This window comes from Oreochromis aureus, linkage group 5 (genome assembly GCF_013358895.1).
Source record: "Oreochromis aureus strain Israel breed Guangdong linkage group 5, ZZ_aureus, whole genome shotgun sequence".
Taxonomy (NCBI): Eukaryota; Metazoa; Chordata; class Actinopteri; order Cichliformes; family Cichlidae; genus Oreochromis; species Oreochromis aureus.
In genome coordinates, this window is record NC_052946.1 from 10,858,344 (window position 1) to 10,883,933 (window position 25,590).

Here is a 25,590-nt window from a genome sequence, read left to right on the forward strand (position 1 = left end):
ACCTTTGCTGTGCAACCCATGTTTGCGTGTGTCGTGGATTATTCTGCTGATTAGAAAGACCGTGAAATCTCTCAGGTGTTGCCCAGAGTGACACACTATCTTTCCATGCTGGCAACAGGTGGAGTGAAGCCTGTCACAGCACAGCAGCTGACAGGTGCTGCTCTGGGCAGCAGTGCTGCTGTACACAGTATCTCTCAGTGTGCCTCGATCTCAGTCTCCCAGTGCACACAGCACATTTAAAAAGCATTAAAAGAATTCCAACACATTTTTCCACAAGTTCAAAAAAGTTATGCTCATATTTCAAAACAATATTGCCACACAAAAAAGAATTGATGCAAGTTTTTATGTGACAGGTTAAGACTAAAAAGCCTGAACCATGAAATAAATGCCAGAAAATTGGCTTATCTTAAACAAATTAAAAAGATATAAGGTGGTTATGGTTAAAAATGTTGTACACTGATGATGTAGAGGTCGGTAACTTATGTATCAAATATGATACACTTGGCATTACAGGGTTAAAACTTGACAGCACACTCGACTTTGTGTCCAGAGTCAAGGTGAATTTTGTCAGTAATTTAAGAACCTGCAGGCATATTTTCTCTCATATTGATGCTCTGAAGGAGAGTTACTTTGTATCACCATGATGACAGATGTCTCCACAGCTGAGTCTTTCAATGCTTTGGCCTCATAACAGTTGGGTTTTAAGCGTAATTCTTTAAACTGCTTAGGCTAAACTGTCTAGAATTGTGTTTTCACGCCTATAAGTGTGCCTTTCGTCTTCAGTATGCATAATAGAAAATGTATGAGGCAGTTCAAATGTTAGGTTTTGTAACTCCACCCCTAAAATGCAAAAAATTCACCTGAATGCATCAAGCGCCGGGTGTATCACTTTCAGCATCGACAGACGCAGATATCAGAGGCTCTCTGAAGCATTACAACACACCCTCATAGCTAGCACTGTGCGAAAGCCGTCAAAGAGGAAGTCCTACAGGGAACCATCCTTATCGCCATCACCAGATGTTACTGTTAGGTAGAGATCTGATCACACAACCAGGCAGGATCAGCTCTGAAATCCACACAATTGACACTTTCTGTCACCAGGACCTTGCTCAGCCCCAACAAACCTGTGAGTAATGGAATTAATTTTTTGCAGGTAATCAAGTCTACTCATGCAGTGCTCCATATTCAGCTTATGTCAGCAAGGAATGAATAGAGCTGAATCTGAATATGAAGGCATCGAGTAACGCTTGGTGAACCTGCTACTCCTCATGCAGAATACAATAAAAGAAATCCCCTGCACGCCACCTGTGGCTAAATGCCTATAAGCTCAGGCTGACATGCATATTGAAAAAGCAACAACATACATATCAAACGCCAGTGTCATCAAAAAAGGACACTAGAATGGCCTTACACTCCAGAAAATCTCTGCAGCATGAGACAGTCCTTACGTCGTGTTAAGTGGGCTCAGATAAAGATTTGTCATGACGGCGTGACTTCTTCAGAAAGCTCTTGTGTTCTGAGGCTGCGGCGTACTCAGAACATCTGCCCTGTGATGTTCTGTCCTTCTGCTTCCCTCCCCCTTCTCCCTGACTCTGACAGCAAGTTGTTCCCTTTTATGGACCCTGTTTCTCAAAAAGGACTACTGAAATGAGAGTGGAAGATCAAAAACCAGCAGCAGAGTGCCTTCTCTCACAGTCAATTTACCCTCCCGTGAGGGAGGGGATGGGGGGGCTGGATCCCTCCCCCCCCAACGAGATTTAAGAGAACTTCCCTCTTAAATCTGTGTATCTGGGTGGGGAATGATTAGGAACTGGCATAGGAGCAGGGAGATGTGGTGATGGAGGTAAATAGAAGTGCTGGGGCTCAGTGGTGTTTCAGTCAATTTTGGGGTGTGTATCACACTGTGGTCCCTACTGGCCACAGGCGGTGGTTACAGTGCCACTCCAGAGAATACATCGGGGTCACGTGAATTTTTATTGACACAGACGTCCTGCAGTTAGCACTTCCGCCTTAAAAAACAGGACCGTTTGTGTCACATTGCGTTTTATTTGTTTTACCAGTTTGTTCTTACAGGGAAGGAATGTGTAGTAAAGATTCAATTTGAACTTCAGAAACTAGCTATGGGTAAAATAATTTTCTTGTAAAATCATTTTGTACTTGAACACAAGAAACATGTTTCAGCCTCTCAGCCAGACTAATAAACATTCTCCTAAAACCTTGGTGTTCTTTTATAATATTGCAGCCGTCAGCTTTCGGCTGCTTCTCTGATATGTTATGTTTTCCAACCAGGTGGGATGGCCGCTGGCTTCAAATAGTGTGATGCTCCTGAGCCTTAAGCAGATTCTTAAACATAATGTTTGTTGTTTCTCTTTCAAGTCAAAATCTCAGCTGTAATTTAATCAACCGCACAGCACTCTGACATTCAGGGTGTGCATGCATCTGCAATCTGTTACCCATAAACCCTCTCTTATGTGTGTTTGCAGTGAATAAAAAGCCTTCAGAGTCACAAGAGGTGCTTTCTGTTTTTAAATGACGGCTTTGTTTATTTTGACTTGTAATGAAATGTATTGCAGTTTGTAAAGATTAATGACGTGTGAGCAGCAGCTCTTATAACGATTTGTCAAAGACCACTTGACCTTTAACCAGAATGGATCAAGCTGAGAAAGTGCTGGCTCTCTTACACTCGTGCCAAAAGAAGAACTGTAACACAAGCCCGATCGAATCAAAACATTTTAACTTGAAGCAGAGGCTCAGTACATACAAATCAGTCCAGATATCTGGCAGGAAGGTATGCAAAAACACACACACAGACGCACACAATGGGAAAAGGCAGAGTCAAAAAAACACTACAAAACTAGGTCAAATTACCTCCTGGAGAACACAAGGCTGAAACACTTGACACAAAGGTACTGAGACGACTGGCACCGAGCGAGGGGAATGTAAAGGGCCCTTTTCAGTACGCTAACACATCTCCTCTCTTTACTCACTTGCATCTCTTTCTCGCATTTTAGCTAATCCCCGCAAGGATGAGAGAGAGGTGCAAGAAGGAGATGCAAAGAGAAGCGATAACGCTGCCAGATGAGAAATTCTTGTTTCCATACTGCTGATCTTAAATGACATCGCTTATTAATGCCATGCTGCACAGCCGGCTCACCTGTCACAGTGACTGGTACAAGTAACCACAGAGCTCTCTACAAAATGCAAAATTCTTTACTCATTAGATATTAAGTTGAATAACTTTGACTTATTATTAGTAGTAACATAATTAATGTTTGGATAAGTAATAAATTCTTTCAACTTCCTAACTGCATTGTTGTTATGTAGGGATAAACTGTGCCTGTGTAAGATTTGTCACACAATAGCTGTGAGCTGTGATCTGTGTATCCTTGTACGCAACACTACAAAGTAAGAAAAAAGTTAAAGCAATATATAAATACAGTCTCTGGCCTTATGTGGAGGTGTGTGGCATTGATGTAAGATTTCCACAAAAGTAGTGTCCTCGCTTTCTTTTGCAGTCTTGGCTCGCAGTCTAGCTCCCTGATTCCTTGTGCAGCATTTAAAGACTTGCACGATCCCTGATGGTGAGGGAGATGATGACAAGACATAATTTCTTAAAGCTCTGGTAGAGTGTGAGAGGAGAGTGACACAGGAGGGACTAACAGCGGAGGTGACAGCACCAGCAGGAAACATGTGGTGACAGAATGAGATGGCAGGTGTAAACAAATAGAAAATAATAATTAGCGCCTAAAAACAAGAAAAACCAAACCTTAAACAGCAGAGTGGGATGGAACAGGATCCCACAGCTCCCACTTTTACCTACCTGTGTTTTAAACACCCAGCCTTCTCAGAGTACCAGTTTATATAAACCCAGATGACATCATCTTGCTCTGGTTGAGGGTAAAAAATATGCAACTGTTTTTGTGGGTTAAGTAGTTCTCACAATGACAGGTTAACTGATCTCCATGTGTAAAATCAGTGTGGTGCTCCTCTTGAGAGCCAGCTAATGCAGGCGTTATTAGTACACATGATTCAGCCAGGATACTTTTGGAGCTATCCAAGCTTTGAAAGCACTCTTACTGACATCTCACCAGTGTGCATTCAGAGAATGAATCTGACTGTTTTTGCAGCTGGATCCCTGGACGCCTGAAATAACTTCCCTCCACTTAGCTATTCTCTTGCTCGCCTGCATAATGAGCAGCCTTTGCTGTCTGTCCTTCACATGAGCACAGGCTTCTGCCTCTGTGGTCCTGGATGAAAGTCGACAGGAATAGATCAGCAGACACGGCTGATGTGCTGTGACAAAGAAAATATTTTTGAATGGTTCAAATGGTTGGACTGTATTCCCCGTCTCCTCAAAGTGTAGCGGACACCATTAGAGGCTCTTGTGTAAAAACTCCCAGCCCTCCTCATCACTCCCGCCAAGATTCACCAAGCTTAAGGCTTCTCTCTTACCTTCCTTACCTCTCAACCTCTATTTCTCCTTCTGGCTCTCTGCCTGCTGTACTCTACTGTACAGCAGCCACTCTTTGCTGCTGAAACGAAACCTCTATCTTCCCTCCACTGATTAGAATTATTATCCTCTTGTATCGTCCATCCCCTGCCCTCTCGCTCCCTGACTTCCCCTTTATTTTTTTCTTTTAGTGGTCTTTACAAACTCTCTCACCACTGCACTCCTCTTTTATTTCGCTTTATGCCCTGCAGTTTCCACCTTTCCTGCCTGTCTTTGTGTGCACCTCGCCAGTCCTGCTATTTCTGTCCATCTCCATCCTCCTTTTCCCTTTTTCTTTTCTTTTTTTTAACTCCGTCTTCTCTCTAATTGGAAGGCGGCTGTTGACTCCGACTGATTAATGTTTAGGCAGCAGATAGACCTCACCGGTGATCTCTGGTCACGTGATCGGAATGGCCAACAACATACGCGCCTGCTACCAAATTTTCAGGTCCAGCGATTTTAGCAGGAAGGCAATTAGGATTTGGTATTAGTGTTCAAATTAAATCGGAATTAAGCAGGCTCAGAGTTTAACCCTTTCAGCCATAGCCTTTCCTTTTTTGGTTCTGAAAGCAAGCAATCATCATATGACTGAATGAAAGCTTCATGTGTGAACATGTGATTCCTCTGGTCCTGTTCTTGTGTGGAAAGCTTCAGAGGCTGATTATATACCGATGCCCCTCGGTGGAATATCGCTCATTGTTTTCTCTTTCCTGTCTTTCCGCGGCCTCTCTTCTTTTCCTTGCTGTTCGACGTGACAAATCCTGCTTTGAAAATTAATGAAGTTTGAAATAGAAATCGAGGCTACAATTATCCCGTCCATGCACGGTGTCACAGGAATGATGGTGCCATCTATACCCAATTACAGGAATGGAGACACCTGTAACGGCTCAGACCCACAGGGGACCGCTGAATCTGCCACCGATCCGGCGGCTTCCCAGCTTCAGCTGAAACATTTAAATTTATGCTTTGGAAAGAGTCGAAGTCAAGCTTGGTGTTTCTACTTCTGCTTTAGAACAGACGTGACACGTGACCAGTTTGATTCACTTTTGATATGACAATTGAACATTTGTGATTAACTGCCTGCTCAGCATGGCACCGACCACCCACCACCAAACCCACTGAGGTAAGATTAGTCGCTAAGTTACTTTTTGATCCCCCTCACATGAAAGCAGTGGCATGTTTTTAAAAGAATCAAAATGAATATTAAGTTAATAAATTAGGCCGTGTGCATCACGCCAAACGCATCACCACTCTTCCTTCATTTCTTTTAACGCTTCGGCTCCTTTGTCCTTGTCCTCCTCGTTTTGTTTTCCACTACTTACACGCTCTTCTCATTTAAGCATGTTTGTGTTTCAGCCATCTCTTCTCTCTGCTTTCCTCCTCCTGCAAGCTGACAGTCTTTTTTTTCTCTCTCTCAGCGGCAGCAGCAACAGCAGCAGCAGCAGCCTGTAAATGGCTGCCTGATGGAAAGTGACATTTTCACAGAACCCTGAGAGGGAGGCGAGGTGATCTCTCCTCTTTCCAGCACCAAGTGCTCCTAATTGCCTGGTCACATTTGTGAGCCCAGCTGACAAACTCGTGCAAATCAATAATTCTGCTCGGGGAAGATGCAGGGACACAGGGCCTCTCACCCTGAAACATGCTGAGAGGACACAAACACGCACATGTGCCTGGAAGGAACTGTGGGCACATACACACCCTTCCTGCACACATCCTCGTGAGCACTCCCTCTGCCTCTCTACCTCTGTGCTGTCTGGCTTAAATGGCAGTGTTTATCTGTGATTCTAAGACAAATAGGGAGAGTGTATTGGAGCATTAAGGGCAGCGGCAGCGCTGCCGAAGGCTGAAATAATGGATGGTGGAAGTAGCAGAAGACCCCGTGCTCATTACTAAATGGACTCTACAGAGGTGGAAACTTTGCCCTGCTAGTTTGAAATATATAGACCACCAAACAGCGCAGCTTTAAAATGGGAGCTTATTTAACAGGTTTTGTTTGTGTTTTTGTGTTTTTGTGCTCTGCTCTGTAATAGCTCTGACTCTAAAAGATGTTTGCCAAAGAACGGCACGCCACAGCAATTTGGAAAGTCTTGATTGACTTGTTTCAAGTTTTTGTGTCTTCTGAGTCTTCACACGCCCGACTTCCTTCTCTTTGATGCTTCAGAAAAAATCTTTAACAAACAAAGACACTTGAAAAGCCCTTTTTAAAAATTTTATTTTAATGTATGCCTGCTTACTTTTTCTTTTTTCCCCAGCCTGACCTCTTCTAGTCAAGCCAGCATATCCATGTATATCCGCTACAGTTTTGAATCTTTCTCTCCGCAGGCTCGTCTGTGATGCAGGTTACCGCCACAGACTCGGACGACTCCACCACAGCGAACGGCATGGTGCGCTACCGCATCCTTTCCCAGAGCCCCCACAGCCCCATCCCCAACATGTTCACCATCAACAGTGAGACTGGAGACATAGTTACGGTGGCAGCCGGCCTGGACAGAGAGGTCAGTGTACGCTGTGTGTTCTGTGCTCCCGTTACTTACATCAGTGTTTCACTCTGCATCTCATTTGTGCCCACGCAATAAAACAATTATGAAGGTTCAGTTATGTTATGCGTCCATTAGTCTGTGTTTAGAGTCACATTCTTATATGATACTAAAGAATAAAATCTTGTTACTTTAACTGTTTTCCTACCTAATTTTCTGAGTGTGCATCAGAAACAGTCCCAGAACAGTGATGGGGCTCGAAACTAGACTATCACTACTTATTACAGCAGCGTAATAAAGATTCAGCATTCGCGAGCACACGAGGTGCCCACTGGGGTGCATGTAATGTAAAGTTTATCATCGGAGTGTGTACACAGTGCTCTGTGCGGATGTCCTTTTGCCCTCCACTTTGTTGTGGCAGGCAGCCATTATATTACAAGGGCACCGACTGTGTGTGCTTCCTCCAGCACATTGCAGCACATTAAAAAATAGCGCAATAAGAAAGGCAACCATCCCCTCCTGTCCGTGTGCATTTTTGTAAGGCAGTATAATCCCATCCCCAACTTTTAATGGCATTTAGTGTGTGAGCTAGGCTCAATCCACAGAGCAAGGTAAGCGGCTTTGTTGTTTAATGCAGGCCTAGGCGAAACCTACGTTATCCCATTTTGCCAATTGTTTAATCCAGATTTGTACAAGTTCATACTAGACTTTACTAGTTGTTTAACAGTTTCTTAACTTTTACAATGAACTTCCTTGATTTCTATAAGAATAATATGCTTTTTTTCTGAATAAACAAATGTATAAAGACCCAAATAAATAAATCCACCTGCCAATTCCAAAAATCTAATTTTAATCGCAGATTGTAACAAAGCCTTTAAAAAAAATCAAGTCAGCCACATTCGCCCTTTCACAAATGTCAAACCGAGCACAAAATTACCTCATTAATTTTGATTCATTTGCGTGTCTGCTTATTGTGTGTAAATAAAAATGACCGTCAAGTATCTCAGCACGCAGAGCAGGGCAGGCATAATGGGCGCGTAAATCCAGCACCTCTCTGCTGACGAGGTCGCAGGAGTGTTCTTTTCATTGCCTTCGTTTGCCTCATCCGCTGTTGCCGTGTCTGTTGCTCGCTGTGGTCCTTTGCCAACCCACACACCACCAAAACCACAGCGCTATCCTCCATCTTATTCTGCTAATGAGAAAGGTCACCGGGGGTGAACTTTTGTTTTTCCCAACATCGGGTTACTATGGGCAGCCGCGTTTCATCAGGCGTTTCGTGTTGCAGACACTGTCTCAAACACAAATGCTCCAACCTATCCCCTATACCGGTGCTAAAAATCGGCAAAAACATTCAAATTCATATGCCTTCATTATGGGGGATAATCTCATCCCCATAACTTAGTTGGCTGATTTTATTGCCAGCATAAAAGCACCACTGAGTGTGTCTCATAATGTTTATATTCTGAGAAATCCCACCGGTCCCTCTCAGCGCTAAACCTGGACAGCCATTACATTGAGAATGAAAAACAGGATTTTACCAGCAGTACAGCAAGCGTATTTAGAGAATAATTATGGTTAAAATATCAAGAACAGAAGCAGGTTTTGATAACAGAAGAGACAATACATCAATGCTTCTTCCTTATCCAATTTTTATATGGAGCTGGCATGGCATGATAGCGTGGCACATTTGTGGGACAATATAAATGAGTCTAGTGAATGCGGGCCAGGTCTGTGTCCCTGTTTCCAGCTTGGCCCAGGCTGCGGCAGTAGCAGCTGATGTGAGTGAGGGAAAGCTCATTAATCTGGACACATCAAGCCAGGCACAGTCCCACCTGCCTGTGATCCTCCCACAAAAAACTAGGACACACCTGGGAGTTCACCCACCTGCTGTCAAGGTCATCAACACAAACAAGCACAGACACATGGGCACATGCGCGCATACACCCGTGTCGTAAATAGGCAATGCCGCTCATACCGAGTAAGGAGGAGCAGCGAAAGCAGAAGAATGAGATCCCAGGTGTTGCACGGGGGGGTCTGTGCAACCAGTGTGGTATAGGCACCTGATGTTATGCAGAGTCATGGGCATTCATAGTACTTGTATTGACAGTGAATAAACAGTTTGCGCCGCGCATATCCCCGCCCATTTCTCATTCTCTCGCGCTTTAACTAATCTTCATCCCTGGTTCTGGCATCTAATTAGGATATTCATGTGCTAATTAAAAGGTGAAGCGGCGGCTCGTGTTGAGGAGAACAGGGGGTACATGGAGGTTAGCTCGGTATCACCTGCCTCTGACACCGCTGTATACCAATTATTCTGCCTCACTCACAACAACCCTTAACCCTCCACACACTCCTGCCCACAGGCTCATGAGCTAAATATAAATACAGTAAGCACAAATGTTTTTATGTGATCCTCCACTGGGTTTAAGGCCCTCGCAGTTTCGTACATGCATGCTGTTCTAAAAAAAATATGAATGAAGAAACAGTCTTCTCATGAAGTGCAGCTCAGATGCAGCAGGTAGCAGAGTGGGCCATGTCAGAGTGCCACAGCTGGCACGGACACTCTCCCTTTGCGCCCTCTCCCCGTGGCTTCAGCTCCTCTGGCAGGCGTAGCTGTTTCCTTTCATTACCCCAGGCTGTCTCAATCTCCCATGAGCCCTGGGTTGGAACAGTCTGGTGTGGCATGGTGCTGAGTTGCCAGGTGCCAGCTCAACATTGGACCGTCTCAACGTCGATTAGGACATCGCCTGGACTGCCTCAAGGACATGAGTGCCCACAGCCTGGCTCCATTAGGATCTGCAAAGCCCAACTGGGGATGTAGGCTGAGAACTGGCATCGGAAATAGTCCCGCAGCTTTATTGCCTCTGAGTTGCTGAGTTATGTTAATTCACCTTCTTGCTCTGGAGCTCCAGAAAGTGAAGCCATCGGAGGATTGTGAGCTGGATGCTGAATAAAAAGTATTGACGCGTGTAGGTAGATGTTGACAGTTTGTAGCCAACATTCAATCAAGAACATGTCCACTCTCTATCTGCTTTATTATGTGGAGCAACACAGTGCTGAACTGGGTCACCTTTGTCAATTCTTCGCTTCTCTAGTCTTCTGTCAGGACTTGTCTGTACGTCTTGATAATTTTATTAGAGATAAACCTCTAAATCTCACTGGCTGTCCCTACACATCTGTACAATATAGCTCACATTACCCCAAAAGTCAGGCTGGAAGCAGACAGAAAAGGCGTTTGAGAGAAATAGAAATGCAGTTTCTTTGTTTCCATATGATGCTGCAATTGGTAGAAGAGGACTGGAGAGACTGAGAAGCATCCCAGCGCATATTAACACATTATAAGGAATTCCAATAATTGCCCCATGAAAGTATGATTTGAGAGAGGAAAAGCCCAAAGGCCTCACATCTTAAAGCCTTTGCATAATATCTTTAGCTAAACCTGTACTACATAACAAAGTTTAGTTGGTGTCAACAATATCCTGCACACCACAATGTTTCTGTCTTTCCCAGCCGTAGATTTTCCTGTTTTATTGGAGGACCAAATATTCTCACATCCGTTCTTGTTGAATCAATAAACAGTCTCAATATCTGAAAGACTAGACTCAGATGAAAGGTGTTTGCCCAGTACAGACTGGGAAGTGTTGCTCTCTTTTTCAGTCTGCCTGTTAGGACACCATTTAGGTCCAGACTGAGATATCTTGACAACTGCTAGATGGATTGTTGTGAAGTCTTTTTAATATCCATTGTCTCCTGGGATAACTGACTTTGGTGATCCCCTGACATTTTCTCTGGCACTGCCAGCAGCTCAGAGTTTTCCCTCATGTAATGAAATATCTCAAGCTCCGTCAGATGGATTTGCACAGAAAGTACTACAGACGTTGATGCTTCCTAGATGATGTGTCCTGAGGATTTTGATGACTTTTTCTTTTTCCTTCTCTTGAAGGTAAATTTGAGTTGCATGTATGGCGTGCTCCTCACTGATATTTTCACTGGGGATGCATCGCTGTGCCTGTGCAGATCACAGGTATAAGTGTGTAGCTAAAAACCTAAGGCGAACTGAAAGTGATACGCAGATCCGATTTTGCAAAGTTTGCACTGAATTCTCACATTTGGCCACAAGCCTTGATGTTGACACACAGCTTTGTTCAGCTAAACAAGCACTCTCTCAGCACACAAATACACCTCAGTCAAGCTGTCCTCCTGTTTGCACAAACAGGTGATTAGAGACAAACCTCTGCATTAAACAGTATAAATAATCAAAACACAAGATATAAGCATGGAAATAAGATTAAAAAGAGCCTAAACATATAAAAACCACCAAACTGTTTTTATATGTTTATAACATGTTGGAGCCAAAAATTTAGCAATAGCACGTGCATCATGTTCCTGTTTGTTTAACTGATTTCCTGTGCACCCCTGTGTAATTCTGACTTTGGAAACTCATGCAACCTCTTGCCCAGTATCTCTGTTTTAGTCTGGCAGATTGTTATATTTGTGACTCAGAGCTTTTATTTATCTTGTAGGTGACTCTGCGCTGATTGCGTAAATGTGGAGGCATATCTAATCAAGTAGCTTTAGAGTTGATATCCCACATGTACCAACATGTACCTGAGTCAGTGTTGCACTGTGTGCTGCTGACAGTGAGTCTCAGCTGGCTTGTGTCTTCAAACCAATGTTGAGCCGTTCCTGTCCTTACACCAACCTGAGGGACCTCCATATGAGTGAGGAAGAGAGAATAGGATGCATGTTTTTTGGTACTAACAGGGGGAAAATGTAAAAATGGAGAGTGGCTGTGTGGACTGCGAGTTTCCGCACGTCTACTCGTAACTATAGATTTCTCTGATTTTCAGCTGCATCGGTGTAAGAGAAGTGAACTGGAGCAAATTGAACTGAACCCAACTAAAATCTAATGAAATGGAATCGAACAGCATCAAATCAAATTGTGTAAATTTAATTGATGTCAGCTGGACTGAGTGGAAACTGTAATGGGGTTCAGTGACACTGAGGGGGTTGCTGAGGTGGTCGCTGGGAGAGTGTAGTCAAAGGATGAAAGAAGCTGGTTTTCGCAGTTTTAGGCGTGTACTGGGCCATTTGAGACAGATTGTAAGTGACAAGCTAATGACCGTGGCCACTGGGGCCCGGTAAGCCAGAACACAATCCACAAACGACGCATTTACAAAACAAGTCCTTTACTCATCTGGTTGCAGTCTCTTTACCCTCTTTAAGTGTGCCTTCACAGCATGTCTGAGTGAAACTGCACGCTCAGATCAGGGACAGTTCGCTACTGCATGTGTGTTGCTAGAAGAGCACTCCTCTCCACTTGCCTTCCCAGTTCTGACCAGGATTTTCCTCGACTTTGTTCTTGCTAAGATTGCCCCATTGGACCATTTGCCTCCTAAGAGCCGGCAGCTTTTCCCACTTGTCCTGATGGCTGCCTGGCTTGACATGTTGAGTAGCTAACATTGATAGCCTGAAGCCATTTCTTTCCTCAAGCTCCGATATGGTAAACTACCTAATTTGGTCCCTGTGAAAAAAGGGATTGAGTGTTGTTGTTGTTGGCGGAGCTCTGTGTGCAGGTGTTTCTGTGACCTCTGATGGTTTTAAGCTTTTGCAGATTAAGTCAGTGACACTCGAGAACAGCAAGGAAGTCTGGACTGTTGCTGCTGGTCAAGCTGTACTTCCTGCCAGTGTTGGACTCTAATCTAACAGAGAGATTTTCTGTTCAGTGCTTCCATAGGACTCATTAGAGAGCCCTTTACTGGTTTTTTTGGGTAGCCACTTTTGGACAGCAGAAAACGCTTGGCTGTGTGCACGTGCCTACGTGTGTGTGTGTGTGTGTGTGTGTGTGTGTGTGTGTGTGTGTGTGTGTACGCCCAGCATGTAAGTGTCTGAGTGTCCCACCTGTTCCCACTCACTGGAACGTTAGTGGATGTGGACAGATGAGGATGTGCGCGCTAGCAGGGCCATAAACTCACAGCTACTCTCAGATGAGTGATATAACCCTGCAGGATAGAGTGCATCAGCCACATCCGCTACTGTCTGAGAGCTCCACCTGCTGGCTCAGGTCCAGGCATTTTTTTTCTTCACCTGACCAAGAAAGAACCGTCCATCAAAGCTTAAGCCTATTAGCTTCCTGCAGCCATCTGGTGCTATTTCTAGACTGATGTATGTGACCGGATCTAAATGAGTCTGCAGAGAGACACATTCATTGGATGCTCTATTTACTGAAGCTCTGTATGAGGGGAGATGGTATTGATATTTCATTATGAGTCTAATAAAGGGCAGCCAGTATTGAGTTTTCATTAATAGGCTTGGTTTGGTGCAGATTAACATGTCTGTGCACTTCATAATGACTTGGAGAGATGCTAAATGACTCCAGCTGGCTGTTTTAACTGGTCTGAATGCTTTGATCTAACAATCAACTGCATCCTTCACTATTGAAAAAAAAAAAAAGAGTGGGAGGGAGAGAAGGCGATATAGAGATATAGTGTGAGATTCTGGCAGAGATGCAGGGAGAGAAAAAATACACCAAGCTAAGATAGCAAAAAAAGATAGGAGGAGATCAAAAGAAGCAGGGAGTGTGCATTAACAAAGAACACACAATAAACCGGGGTGGGGTGGGGAGGACATGAGTCAAAGAAATTAAAAAGTAAAGAAACTGCTGTCTAAGCAGGAATCTGTAACTACATTATCTATAGCTACACGGCCTCTGGCTCAGTTTGTTCTTGTTCCCTCAAAGAGTCTGTCATAAGTGCCACTGGCCATCAAATTGCTAGAAGTTGTGACCTCAGCACATATAGTAAAGGTAGCCTAGCAACAAATGAACATTAGAGCACTGGTAGAACTCATTCTGGATCTTCTGCAACACAGCAGGCCCTGTGAAACGAACAGTGCCCTGTCCTTGACGTTCATTCCTCCCACAATGGAGGCCTGAGCCAAGTGGATTCATAAAAAGGGAAAGAGACTGCAAAGCCACAAAGCAGAGAGGCTTATATGCTGTCAGGATGGAATCACACTCACACAGAGACCTCTTTCCAGTGCTGAGTCTAGGGACAGTCTGAACTTTCAGCACCATGGACAGTGTTGCTGCAGTATGGATGTATTCTCTATGTGTTTTTTTTTTTGTATCTAAGGAAAGCTTCGTGTTTGATTTTTCTTTTTGTTTTCCTGGTCATGGCACTGTACTATAGCAGTCTTTACCGCAGTGCACTCTAGGGTGACACCCGCTCGCACGAAATAAGGCCCATTCACCTTCTGGTATTATCTAAAGCACCGTGGTGCATCTTAAAGTGGCAGCACCACCATTAAAATGAGTGATGATCCAACTCCATTCTCTCAGCGGAAAGCCAAGACTTTTAGTCAGTAATGGATGGGCCTTTTAACAACACATTGCTCCCTCTCTGCAACTTTGTGTGTTTTGTTTGTGCATGTGTGCTACTCGCTATCTGGTATCGAGCAGGTAAAGTCTTTGAGCAGACTCCAGCTACTCAGTTGTTCCAGTAGTTGGTCAGGAGTAAATGAATAAATATTTACAGCTGGCCAACTACTGTAAATGAAAAAATAAAAATAAATAGTTGGCCATGCATGTACAAGAGCTGAGAGGGCTTTCATTCCAGTGTCAGTGTGAGCTGGAGAAATACTGGGATTTGTTTCCGTTTGTACAAGGATTTGATCACTATCGTTTTTCTTTTCCTGCTTGTTTTTACAGAAAGTCTCTCAGTACACCATTATTGTCCAGGCCACTGACATGGAGGGCAACCTGAATTTTGGACTCTCCAACACAGCCACCGCCCTCATCTCTATTACAGACATCAACGACAACCCGCCTGAACTGACAGTGAGGACGGTGAGTCTTATCTGCACTCGCAGACTGAAGCTGTATTAGCCTGCTGTATGGGGCCGTATGAGCCTTAATATCATTCTATTTGTGTCCTATTGTCTTCATGCAGAATATAGCGTGTGTCACCAGTGACAGTGGGGCTAACCTTTGGGTCAAAAGGTGTCATCCTTTGCCTTTTGACCCTCATCTGCCATTTTAATAGCTATATATTTGGTTGCCATGCTAACCAGCTGTTCTATAGACATGTTGTTGGTTAAGCCTTTAAGTGAAAACGTATATTTCTTTTTGAAAACACACTGTCTGGTCAGTGTCAACAACCACACAGTGCAGTGTTACCACTATTGAAATGTTAACGCTACCGAAGCATAAAAAAAAGGAGGGAAACGCGACCGCGTACAACACTTTGAGATGAGGACAGATCTATGAGGAGAAATTGGTGCAGAATACAGGAGAGTGACAGGAGATTAAAGAGAGGTGGGAAAAGGAGCTGAATGAGATCAGTTTTCTTTTCCTGCTCACATTGCCTTGTGTAGTTGGAATTTATCTGCAGGCATCCACCCCCAATCCCTTACACCGCCACACTGGCCTGACAGGAAGACACGCTACAGCGGACCCACTTTTCTAGAACAAGTGCTTGTGTTGTTAGTTGTACATTTGCTTAGTTTTAAGAGTTTGAATAACTGTACGACTGGAACAGGATCAAACGCTGACCACAGTCTGATAGACCTACAGGGCCATGGCTGTGCTTTATGTAAACATTTGGATTTCTATGATTCCAAAGAGAGACAGATGCTGTTTTCAGCAAAGCTCAAAGGCAGAGCAAACAGTGTGTCAGTGTCACACACTGTGATCCCAGTCTCCTCAGCGGGGCCGTCGTCAGCGTGCGTGCCAGTACAGTTCCAGCCGCATGCTCTGATAAGAGCTCCCCAGCTGTCAGAGGTAGAGCTCAATGAACGAGGCTGCCGCTCTACACAAAATGGGTCTACGTCTCCCTCCTCCCCGTCTGCGGTTCTGGCTCCTTTACAACAAAACTGCAAGCCCATGTATATACATTTTTAACCCATACAAACTGTGATTTATGTTGTTTTTCCTCAGCAGGGACTGGACTATTTAAAGGCTACAAAGAGCCAGAAACCACTGAGGGTTATGTAATTTGCTTTAGTTTGCTGGAGCGAGGATGTGATCTGACGTTTAGAAAGTTTCCCAACCCAGACTCTCACCTCAACATCCACACACAGTTTGCCTACAACACTCCTGCACAACTGCAAAAGTATGTCTGAGCTTGTCAGTAAAGCTTGGGCTCACCATATTTTGGTGTGTGTTTCTAGTGCTGTAATGTATCAGCGCAGCACATTAACACATTAACAGCCACAGCGAAGAAGTTGTTTTGCAACAGATGCCATTTCCACTGCATTGTCAGTCTCTACTACTTGTTTTGCTTCCCAACATGACTTAGAGCGCTTCAGTAATTATTTGTCTATGACAGACCCGAGAAGAATTCATTGCTCTCTGCAGGAGGCATAGAGAAAACATAAGCACGTTAATTAAGTGAAATTGCTTACGGGGGTGTAAACCAAGCCGATATACTGCATCTAATTTGGAAAAAAAAAAAAAAAGAACACCAAAATGTTTTATTCATTTCACCACATGTGCCTGAATGTGTAATGTCACTGCTATGTTTGGCAATATGTGATGAACTAAAAGACAATGCTATTGCCACAGTAGGTCTAATCAAACAATTTAATCAAGTGTACACCCTTGTGAAGTCACGATCAAGCACTGACTCAACAATAGTTAGGAGAAATGTGAATTTTACAAAACATTTTTTTTTTAAGTATGTTTAGGGTAATTCAAAATTGGTGTTTTGCCACACAAATTGTTAAGCAGAGTGGCTCTGACGCCACGTGTAGGATCACATCTTCACTTTCTGAGTAGTTTATTTCTAAACGCTCCCTTATTTTACCTTTTTTAGTATGAACTTCTACTTGCGAGGTCATAGCTGCCAGGATTTTGTCTTAAGTCATGTAATATGTGTACTATACCATGTTCTTATCAGTATTTGGAACTGTTTTCAGTGCACCATCAGGGACACAAAGATTGTATTGTTTTGCTCTAGTTTTGCCAGTTAAATGTACAGTCAGTAATAAGTTTTAGGTTATTTAATTGAAAACAGGATACTTTACTCATTAATATAGACATAGAACAGTGTGTAATTGTATTTTCCAATAAATTGATGCATTCTCACAAACTTAAAATTGATTTATTAAAACTAAATACTGCAGTAGCAGGTTTGTCGTCTGTGGAAGTCACCACGTTCCCCCACATATTTGAATATAGTTGCTGGCAAGGACATCTCTCTTCTAACTAATAGTGTTTATGGAAATGGGTAGAGACCAGCCACGTAGTAGTACGCCAAACGTAGAGGACAAGAGAACTTGTAGACCCCTCTAGCAAACAAACGACAACGCAAAGAAAAGACACAACGCCATTAGCATCTTAATAACACATCATCCTCAAAGAAAGTTTTAACACAGTGAACAGTGAGTAGAAGCTAACAGAGGCTAACAACAGCTAACAGAGGCTTTCAGTGGCAAAAACAGCTGCGTTTAATGACAGAAGTGTTCAGGATATCCTCAACAACTCATCTAAGTATGGTTGTCATCAGTCACAAGTGAGCTACCTGCATTGACTCCTGTAGGACAAAGTTTTCCAGCTTCTTCCAGAGTAAACAGACATGGAGGCTTCTCACCAAGCACTGATAGCTGTGGTAAATGGTTGAATAAGAGCCTTCCAAGCAGTAGCAGACACACACTGGGTGGCCACAGCCATTGTAGGGTACAGTCTAACTATTTTAATGTTTATGATCTCTCTTGGCTGCCTAAAACACATTTTTCCTGTAGCACGTAGCTAGGATTATTTAATCTACTGACAATTTTACACATTGTAACTTTAAAATGTCCGATTTTTTCATTTTCACTATATACTGTACCACCACATTAAATGTTTGTACAGTAGACAACATTTAAAAGAAAATATAAATTAAAGAAACAAAGTATGCTTATTAACAACTTCTACTGCTGATGTGTGAGTCCAAGAATGGTTGTAAATTTAGCCCGTCCATCATTACATTTTCTTCATTGTTTTCCTGACAAGCAAAGGGAGAGCACAAAGAGAAGGACAGGAACCAACTACATAGTTCAATCCCTGTGATAAACACTACATCGCTGTTCAGCCGTGATATAAAGTATGTCACATACTGGGTAAGAGCTTAATAAAAGACCATGACAAAATGATCAGAAATGATCATAATAGGATTGGCTATTGTTGTTAGAAATAATAGGTTGCTGAGCCATTAGACTTACTTTCATTCTGAGCTAAACGTATTAACGTAAGCATATTAGCTTAAAACCAGAGAATGTAGTGCATAGGTATTGACTATAAATCTTTCATGCAGCCAGAATGCAAACGGTTTGGATAAACTGTGTGATTCATAATTTACACCTCTAGATGTTTCAGTATTCACCTTCATCCCGCTAACTGTCACTCGTAGCCGAAGCGGCCTATCTTGCTTTTAAGCCAAAATAGTCACAGCTTCAAACGATCTGCCTCTAAGAATAATTCATGTTTAAAAAGAAAGAGCAAATGAAGTTTGTGTGTGAATCCTTATGGAGCCAGAATTAGTTACACCAACAAAAACCTTTTATTATATAACTGAAATAAAAGTATCATAACTTCTTTTTCTTGTAACTTTAAAAAGAAAAAAAAAATCCTACAGAAACTCTCGAGTCTGTGTCTCTCGTGGCTTATCAATAGGGCCACATTGCATCTCGGAGAGTGGCCATTTTGAATGGGCCATCCTCTATAGTCAGGAGCATTGTGCATGCCTCCAAGGGAGCATATTCCATTTGGCTCTCTGACAGCGTGGCCAAACAAGCTTGGAAGGTTTGTGGTGGCGTTTAGGCTAAAGCCCAGGGTGAAAATAGAGGAGCCCATACACCGGGGACTCAGAGTGCATATTTAATTTGTTTTGTGCTTATCAGCCCAGCAGGGGGAACAGGAGAAGAGGAAGCAAGGAGGGTGGGAGGGAGTGGAAGAGAGGAATCTGTTGGTTTGGATGATGCTTTAATCCCACGATGATGAAGCCATTAAAGTGAACAGCAGCTGGCAGACTCACACCATAAACAAGCTAACGCTTCACAAGAGGAAACACTGATTATCATGTGACATAAGAGCTTTCGCTGCATGTGTGTGTGTGCGTGTGTGACTACCTTTGTGTGCTCAGTAGCCAGATCAATCCCAGTAGACGGGGAAATGTATCCTATTGCACTGTAAATTCTTCTTTCGGCTCTGCAGCTGTCACCAAGTTTCCTCCAGAGTTAGTTCAGAGGGGAGTTGTTTCAGATTGCAATATAATGAAGATCATTAGCCAAAGATTATTCCTACTGCTGCTTTAATTACAGTACTTATCTAATTGCTTATTAAGACCTAGATTTGGTGAATGCACAGAATCTAAATTGAATGGGTAAACACTTAATTGAACAAATCCATTAGTTTAAATAAAGAGTTTCATACGAGCAAGCGTTGGGAGGAATACGGGACTGCATTAACATAATGGAAGATATGATTCTCTATTAACCACATTTAAACAAATATGTCTCCTAGTTTATCTTTTTCTTTTTCCCCTATCTTGTCTTTCTAATTCCCCCCCTATTTGTTTTGCTTCCAATTTCAGTTCATGTTTTAATGTAATGAGCATTATTGGCATGACCCTAAAAGCAGTTTGTTTTCATAATAACAATTATTTAAAATGCTAAAAGATTGATGATGGCTCCAGAATGTGCTTAAAATCTCACTAAATCAAGTTATTAACATTCATTAGCTGACTGCTCGAGGAGTATTAGCATAATGTTTCCTCTGCCATCCTCCCTCCCTCGTGGTTCACGTGCTTCTTTCCTTCCTGGTCCCGCACAGTTTTCCGGGGAGGTTCCGGAGAACAAAGTAAACGTGGTGGTGACCAACCTGACAGTGGTGGACCGGGATCAGCCCCACAGTCCCAACTGGAACGCAGTCTATCGCATTGTCAGCGGAGACCCATCTGGACACTTCACCATCCGCACCAATCCCATCACAAACGAGGGCATGCTGACCGTGGTCAAGGTAAAAAATAAGCCTCCTTTCTCTGCACGCCACCCTGATTGATGTGCCGAATGTTTGATAATTCTTCAAAATGGAGCCATACAGTCGTTCCCTTTATTATTCAGCTCCGCATCTTGTACCGTTCCACCTGCTGTGAAGTGCCAGATGTTGTGAAGTGCCAGACTGAGGACTATAGTTGTGCATTGTTTTTCGCTTAATTATATGTCATTTCTTAAATTGGTTAAAAATTAGAACTAATTTTGCAATCAGCCACGCTCATTTTCCCCCAGTCGCTCCTCATTAACTTTTCTGTATCGCTTTCTCCCTTCCGTCTCTCTCCCGTCTCTGGTTTCTTCTGTAGCCCGTGGATTTTGAGTTTAATCGTGCCTTCATGCTAACTGTGGTGGTGTCCAACCAGGCCCACTTGGCCAGTGGCATCCAGTCCTCGCTTCAGTCCACAGCAGGCGTAACCATCTCTGTGCAGGATGTGAATGAGCCGCCTGTCTTCCCCGTCAACCCAAAAGTGATTCGCTTTGAAGAAGGTGTGCCAGCAGGGACCACTCTTACCGTGTTTGCGGCTCAAGACCCGGACCACTTTATTCACCAGACTGTCAGGTATCACACTTTAAAGAACATCGCTTTAGCTTAAAATGCTTAAATTATGTCAAATTCTGCACTGATGCCAATATTTAATACTTGTTTATTCCTTTTGCTTTTATTGCTATTTTTATTCCCCCGGTTTTTAACCTGTTACCACATCAACCTATGTATGAAAAAACACAAAAAAATTATTTGTTTAAGAATTTCATTAAACTCCATGCAGGATGTAAGAACTACAAAGTGGTACAAAATGGTCTGGTGCTTTTGTACACCCTTTCTACTCACGTTGGGAACTCAGAGTTTTTTACTGTCTCATTCACCCAGTTGCACACACAATGCTTTTATCTACATCTGAGCACTAACATTCACACACACACATGCACAAATACACTCCAATGGATGCATCAGGAAGCACCTCAGGATTCCACAGGTGCCCCAAAAAACAGTCAACATGCTGCTGAAATCCAGGATCAAAAACAGGGACTTTTAGGCTGTCGCTCTTCCAACTGAGCTATTTTAGCTTGTGCATCTTATTTGGCTGTAGACAGATGGACGGTGTCTTGTCAGTTTATAAATCTGTCCTTGTGCATCTAAAACCCAATAAAATGCATTTTCAGACTTAAGCACTATGAAGTTGCAAAAACAAACTGAAAAGTCAACTTTTCTATATAGTATATTCAAAGTCAGGGATATAAGCAGATTCAGAATATATAGAGTTGTGTGCAAGTCTTGTACAATAGACTGAGGGAGTACTTGATATTCATGTAAATCTCCAATATTTTGCCTACACTGTGTAGGTGTCTTCTCTGACTGTCACCACTGTTTAATCAGAGCCGATCGCTTTCTTCACAGTTTATGCCTCTTCCGTGACATTCTCAACTGACCCCCCTCCCCCGCCCACATCCCAGTTGCCTCCCTGTTGCCAGGCGACTGGTGTGAAGAGGTCATCCTGTAATGAGTTGGACACTGTTTGCCTGCCCTGCTTAGATCCCTATCTTCCTCCTCATTGATCCCTCCCTCCATCCTTCCTAACTGGAATGACACACAGCGGGCATCATGCCATCCAGGCATTGACCCTATGTGACAGAAACTCCCACATGCTCACTAAGGTCCGGCAGCAGTGTTCCACTCCATCGCCAGCTCCAACGAGAGAGATTGATTTTTCTTAATGTCAGTAAGACGGCCACTTCCACTGAGAAACCCAGTGGAAATGTTACTGAATTGATAGCGAGGGAGGTTGTGGGAGATGTACACACACACACACACACACACATATAGATATATATATTTATATATACTGCACCGAAGAGTGAGCAATAGCCACATCTCAGGTTTCCTCTCCTAAAAAGACATGTCATGCAAACCAAGTGGGCTGAGCTGTTCTGCCCTTTGAGAGAAGTAACTCCTCTTTTGCTCCTTTTTTTTCTCTCATCCATCCCTCCTTCCCGCTCCGACCGACCCTGTCGCTTTCTTCCCCGTCAGTCATTGATGGGAGCTCAGAGCTGCTGTCTTCTCCAAAGCCGCGTGCCTGCAGACACTCAGCTGACAACAGCCCCGTCTGCACTGCTGATGCTGCTGCTGCCGCCGCTGCCGCTGTTTTATTCCTTTTGGGTGACCTCACTTGAACCCCCTGCACAATATGCACACAAAAGACAGAGAAATGCACAAGCGCAGACACACAGCCACACGCAAAAGTGCACAGGAGGAACCGCCAAGTATGACTGAAAGGCCTCTGTGTGAGCAGTGGTTGGGAAAGGAGCCAGATTGTGTGTGGGTTTTTTTTAATGTTTCTGAATGTTATGCATTTTTTTCTTCTCACTGGAGGAAAGAAAAATGAAGATGATGTGAGGCCATGTCTGCTTGCCAGATGAAGTTGTTTGATGTGCTTCAACTGGTAGCTAAACGCTCAATTAATGGGAGTGTGTTCTGGTATTTATTTTTGATTTTTAGATATTAGCCCTCACAGCTGAGAATATGTCCTTAAATCTTCACTTATAAATGTCTTAGTTTAAAGCTTGGTTCCAGGTTTAAAGGTGTATTTCATCAATTCATCTTATGCTGTCTAGAAAGTTAGGATCCTAACATTTTCATTCTGCAACAACGTGTATGACGTCTTAGAATAGATCCTCCATGCCTCTTAAATGCAAGCGCCATGTGAGAGATTTTCTGAGCAAGCTGTTCCATGACAGCAATCCTGATAGCCATGTTTGGGATTTGGAAGATGTAGAGCTGCAAAAAGACTACTGTCAATGCCAGTCACAGATATGGAGGGTATAAAAATCAGTTGTCATCTGCAGATGTCTTTCACATAACAAACAGAGGTAATATGACTCTTTCTGCTGCAGCAGCAGTGTGATGTGATCCTTATAAAATTGGGAAAAAGAAACAATCTTAACCGCCTTTTTGTTTAATTGGTATTAAGTAAAGCTATGTTAATACATTAGGGTTCAAGCTTAAGGCGTGATTCTTGTCAGAAGAAAAAAATCCAATGAAGTATAGTAAGATATTTCGCTCTGCCAGCTGGAGGTGACATCTTGTTGGCACAGGAAGGAGATGAGAGTGCCAGGCATCCTGCGCAAATACCATAATGTAACCTACGGGGCAACATCACACCTTGGCTAACACAGCACGACAATTTCTTTGACTAGAAATGATGTTTATTTTCATTTGCTTGTTTGCTTTTCTCAAGGAAAAAATAAAAAAGCAGTTAAAAAGCATAATGATAATGAGTGCACCTGCCTGTCCTCCTGCTTATCTAATTTATCTGTTTCATATGTGTGCCAGCCCAGAACTGTGTGCATCTTTAGCTGTAGGTGGAGTTAGTTTTGTGGATGCCTGTGAGCCTCTGGCTAACTAGTGTCAGCTTTCAACAGACTTCTTTTAATTAAGCCCCCTTTCACCGACTAAGCTTATACTGAAAAAAAAAGCCTCTGATCTCTCTCACCGCCTCTTTTTTTCTTCCTGTGTCTCTCACACCAAATTCCTGTCATTATGCTGACGCGCATACACACACATGCACGCGCACACACACATATTCACAGTACCAACTAGCGAGAGTTCTTCTTGTCCGGAGTTAACCATTTCTCATTAGACCTGAGGCACTTCCTGCGCTGTGCAGCTGTCACTTTCAGTTTTGTGGACGCTTCAACCCGTGACTCCGATGAGAGCTGCCGTGGCGTCTGTGTGGGTACTAAGAGCTGTGAAGTTGTTAAGAGTGCTGCTTGGCTGTTCCGCATATGGGTTTGGGTTTTCATCGGTCTTCATGCTAATGAGCTGCAGCTATGATTAGCTCGGTGAACATATGTTCCACTCTCCATGTCACTGTAATATTTTAAAGGTCCTTGGCTGGTTTTGCTTATTCGGGTAATGAACATTCAACCTGATAATGGGTACTTTGGATCAACAAAATAAAAGATTCAGAGCTGCTGGCATTCAAGTAACAGTTGGTTTAAAAGTCATTATGTGGCTCTTGTATGTGCGTATTTATCTTTGGATTTAATGACCTGTCTTTATTTTTCCGTCTCTGTGCGTGCAGGTACTCTAAGTTATCAGATCCAGCGAACTGGCTGAAGATTAACAGGACCAATGGTCAGATCACCACCATGGCCCTGCTCGACCGGGAGTCCATATATGTCAAGAACAATGTGTACGAGGCAACATTCCTGGCATTCGACAATGGTAAGTCTGGTAAGTCAGGCTGACTGTATGAGTTGTGATGGTTTGCTAAACAGTAGCATGTATGTAACAGTAGGTTGCAGTGGCATGTTTTAACCATCTTTTGCGATCTTATTCACCTCTTTGGTTCATATTCACATATTTCAGTAGCTGTTGGATGAATTCCCATGAAATTTGGCCCAGAGAGTTCCTGAATGATAGGCTTAGATTTGGGGTTTTAACTGGAATATTTCAAAGAATTTTAAAAGGACTGGAATGAAATGTCAACATTATCAGGATGAACTGTTAGAGCTTTGGCCATTTCATAGTATGATTTTTAGTCTTGCTTATTTCCAGTGATCACAATATCAAAAAGGTTTTATTATCATGCACCATCAACCCAAACAGGTCACAGCATAATCAAATAATGTTTTCTCACACAGAGTTCTTCCTTCTTTGGCAGGGATCAGATATTATGACTGGGATTATTAGGATTAGACTTTAAGGTGCATCTGTATTATATTATACCGTGGCTTCTGGGAAGGTGTTTCTATTGACAAAACAGTTGAGGGTGATTGCAGAGTCTTAGCAGTGGCTTGCATAAAGCAGCTCTCAAATCAAGTCAAGTCGATTTTATTTGCATAGCCCAATATCACAGATTTGCCTCAGGACGCCCTCTGCTATTACACCGTGGATATGGTTAAGAAAAAGCAATCTAAATTAAACTTTGATAGGGAAAAAATAAACAAATGGCGAGTACAGAATAGTGCACAGTACACAGTGAATTCTGAACATGTTGGGATGCTCTGGAAAATTGAAATAAAATCAGAATGCAGGGATTTGCAAATCTTATAAACCCATATTTTTTCATAGTAGCACATAAAAAGATTTCTGATCACCGCTGCATTAAAAATATTAACTCACCTTGAATTCAAAAACTTGCAACAGAGGATCAAAACGCTGAGTAAGTAGACAGTAGTAAGAGAAACAGGTGGAGTAATGTTCTGCAGCTAATCAAGTTAACTGGCAACGACTCAGTAACATGACTGTGTTTGAAACAACCATCTCAGAGAGGCAGTTTCTCAGAAGTAAAGGTGGGCAGAGGTTCACCAATCTGCAAATTGTGGAACAGTTTCAGAATAATGTTTCACAGTGTAAAATCCAAGACGTTGAGTATCTCATCATTTACAATACATACATGTAATATCATCAAGAGTCTGAGAATTTAGAGAAATCTCTGTGTGCAAATATCAGTATTGGATGTCGGTAATCTTCAGGCCGTCAAACAGCCATTACTAAATTTGAGATTTGTTACAACTGTGCAATTTTCCTAGCAAAATAAGAAGAAATGAGGTTTCGCTCAAGACCTTTGCACAGTCATGTAGATGTACATA

The 25,590-nt window shown here is 42.9% G+C and overlaps 1 protein-coding gene across 1 annotated transcript in view; it reads left to right on the forward strand.

Annotated features, from left to right (window-relative positions):
- Positions 1 to 25,590, forward strand: part of cdh4 (cadherin 4, type 1, R-cadherin (retinal)) — a 207,549-nt gene that overhangs the window by 172,166 nt on the left and 9,793 nt on the right. Inside the window, exons 9-13 of the mRNA XM_039611867.1 lie at positions 6,812 to 6,984; positions 14,675 to 14,812; positions 19,778 to 19,963; positions 20,304 to 20,557; positions 24,078 to 24,229. Of these exons, the coding sequence (XP_039467801.1) occupies positions 6,812 to 6,984; positions 14,675 to 14,812; positions 19,778 to 19,963; positions 20,304 to 20,557; positions 24,078 to 24,229 (903 nt within the window). The remainder of the gene's footprint in view (positions 1 to 6,811; positions 6,985 to 14,674; positions 14,813 to 19,777; positions 19,964 to 20,303; positions 20,558 to 24,077; positions 24,230 to 25,590) is intronic.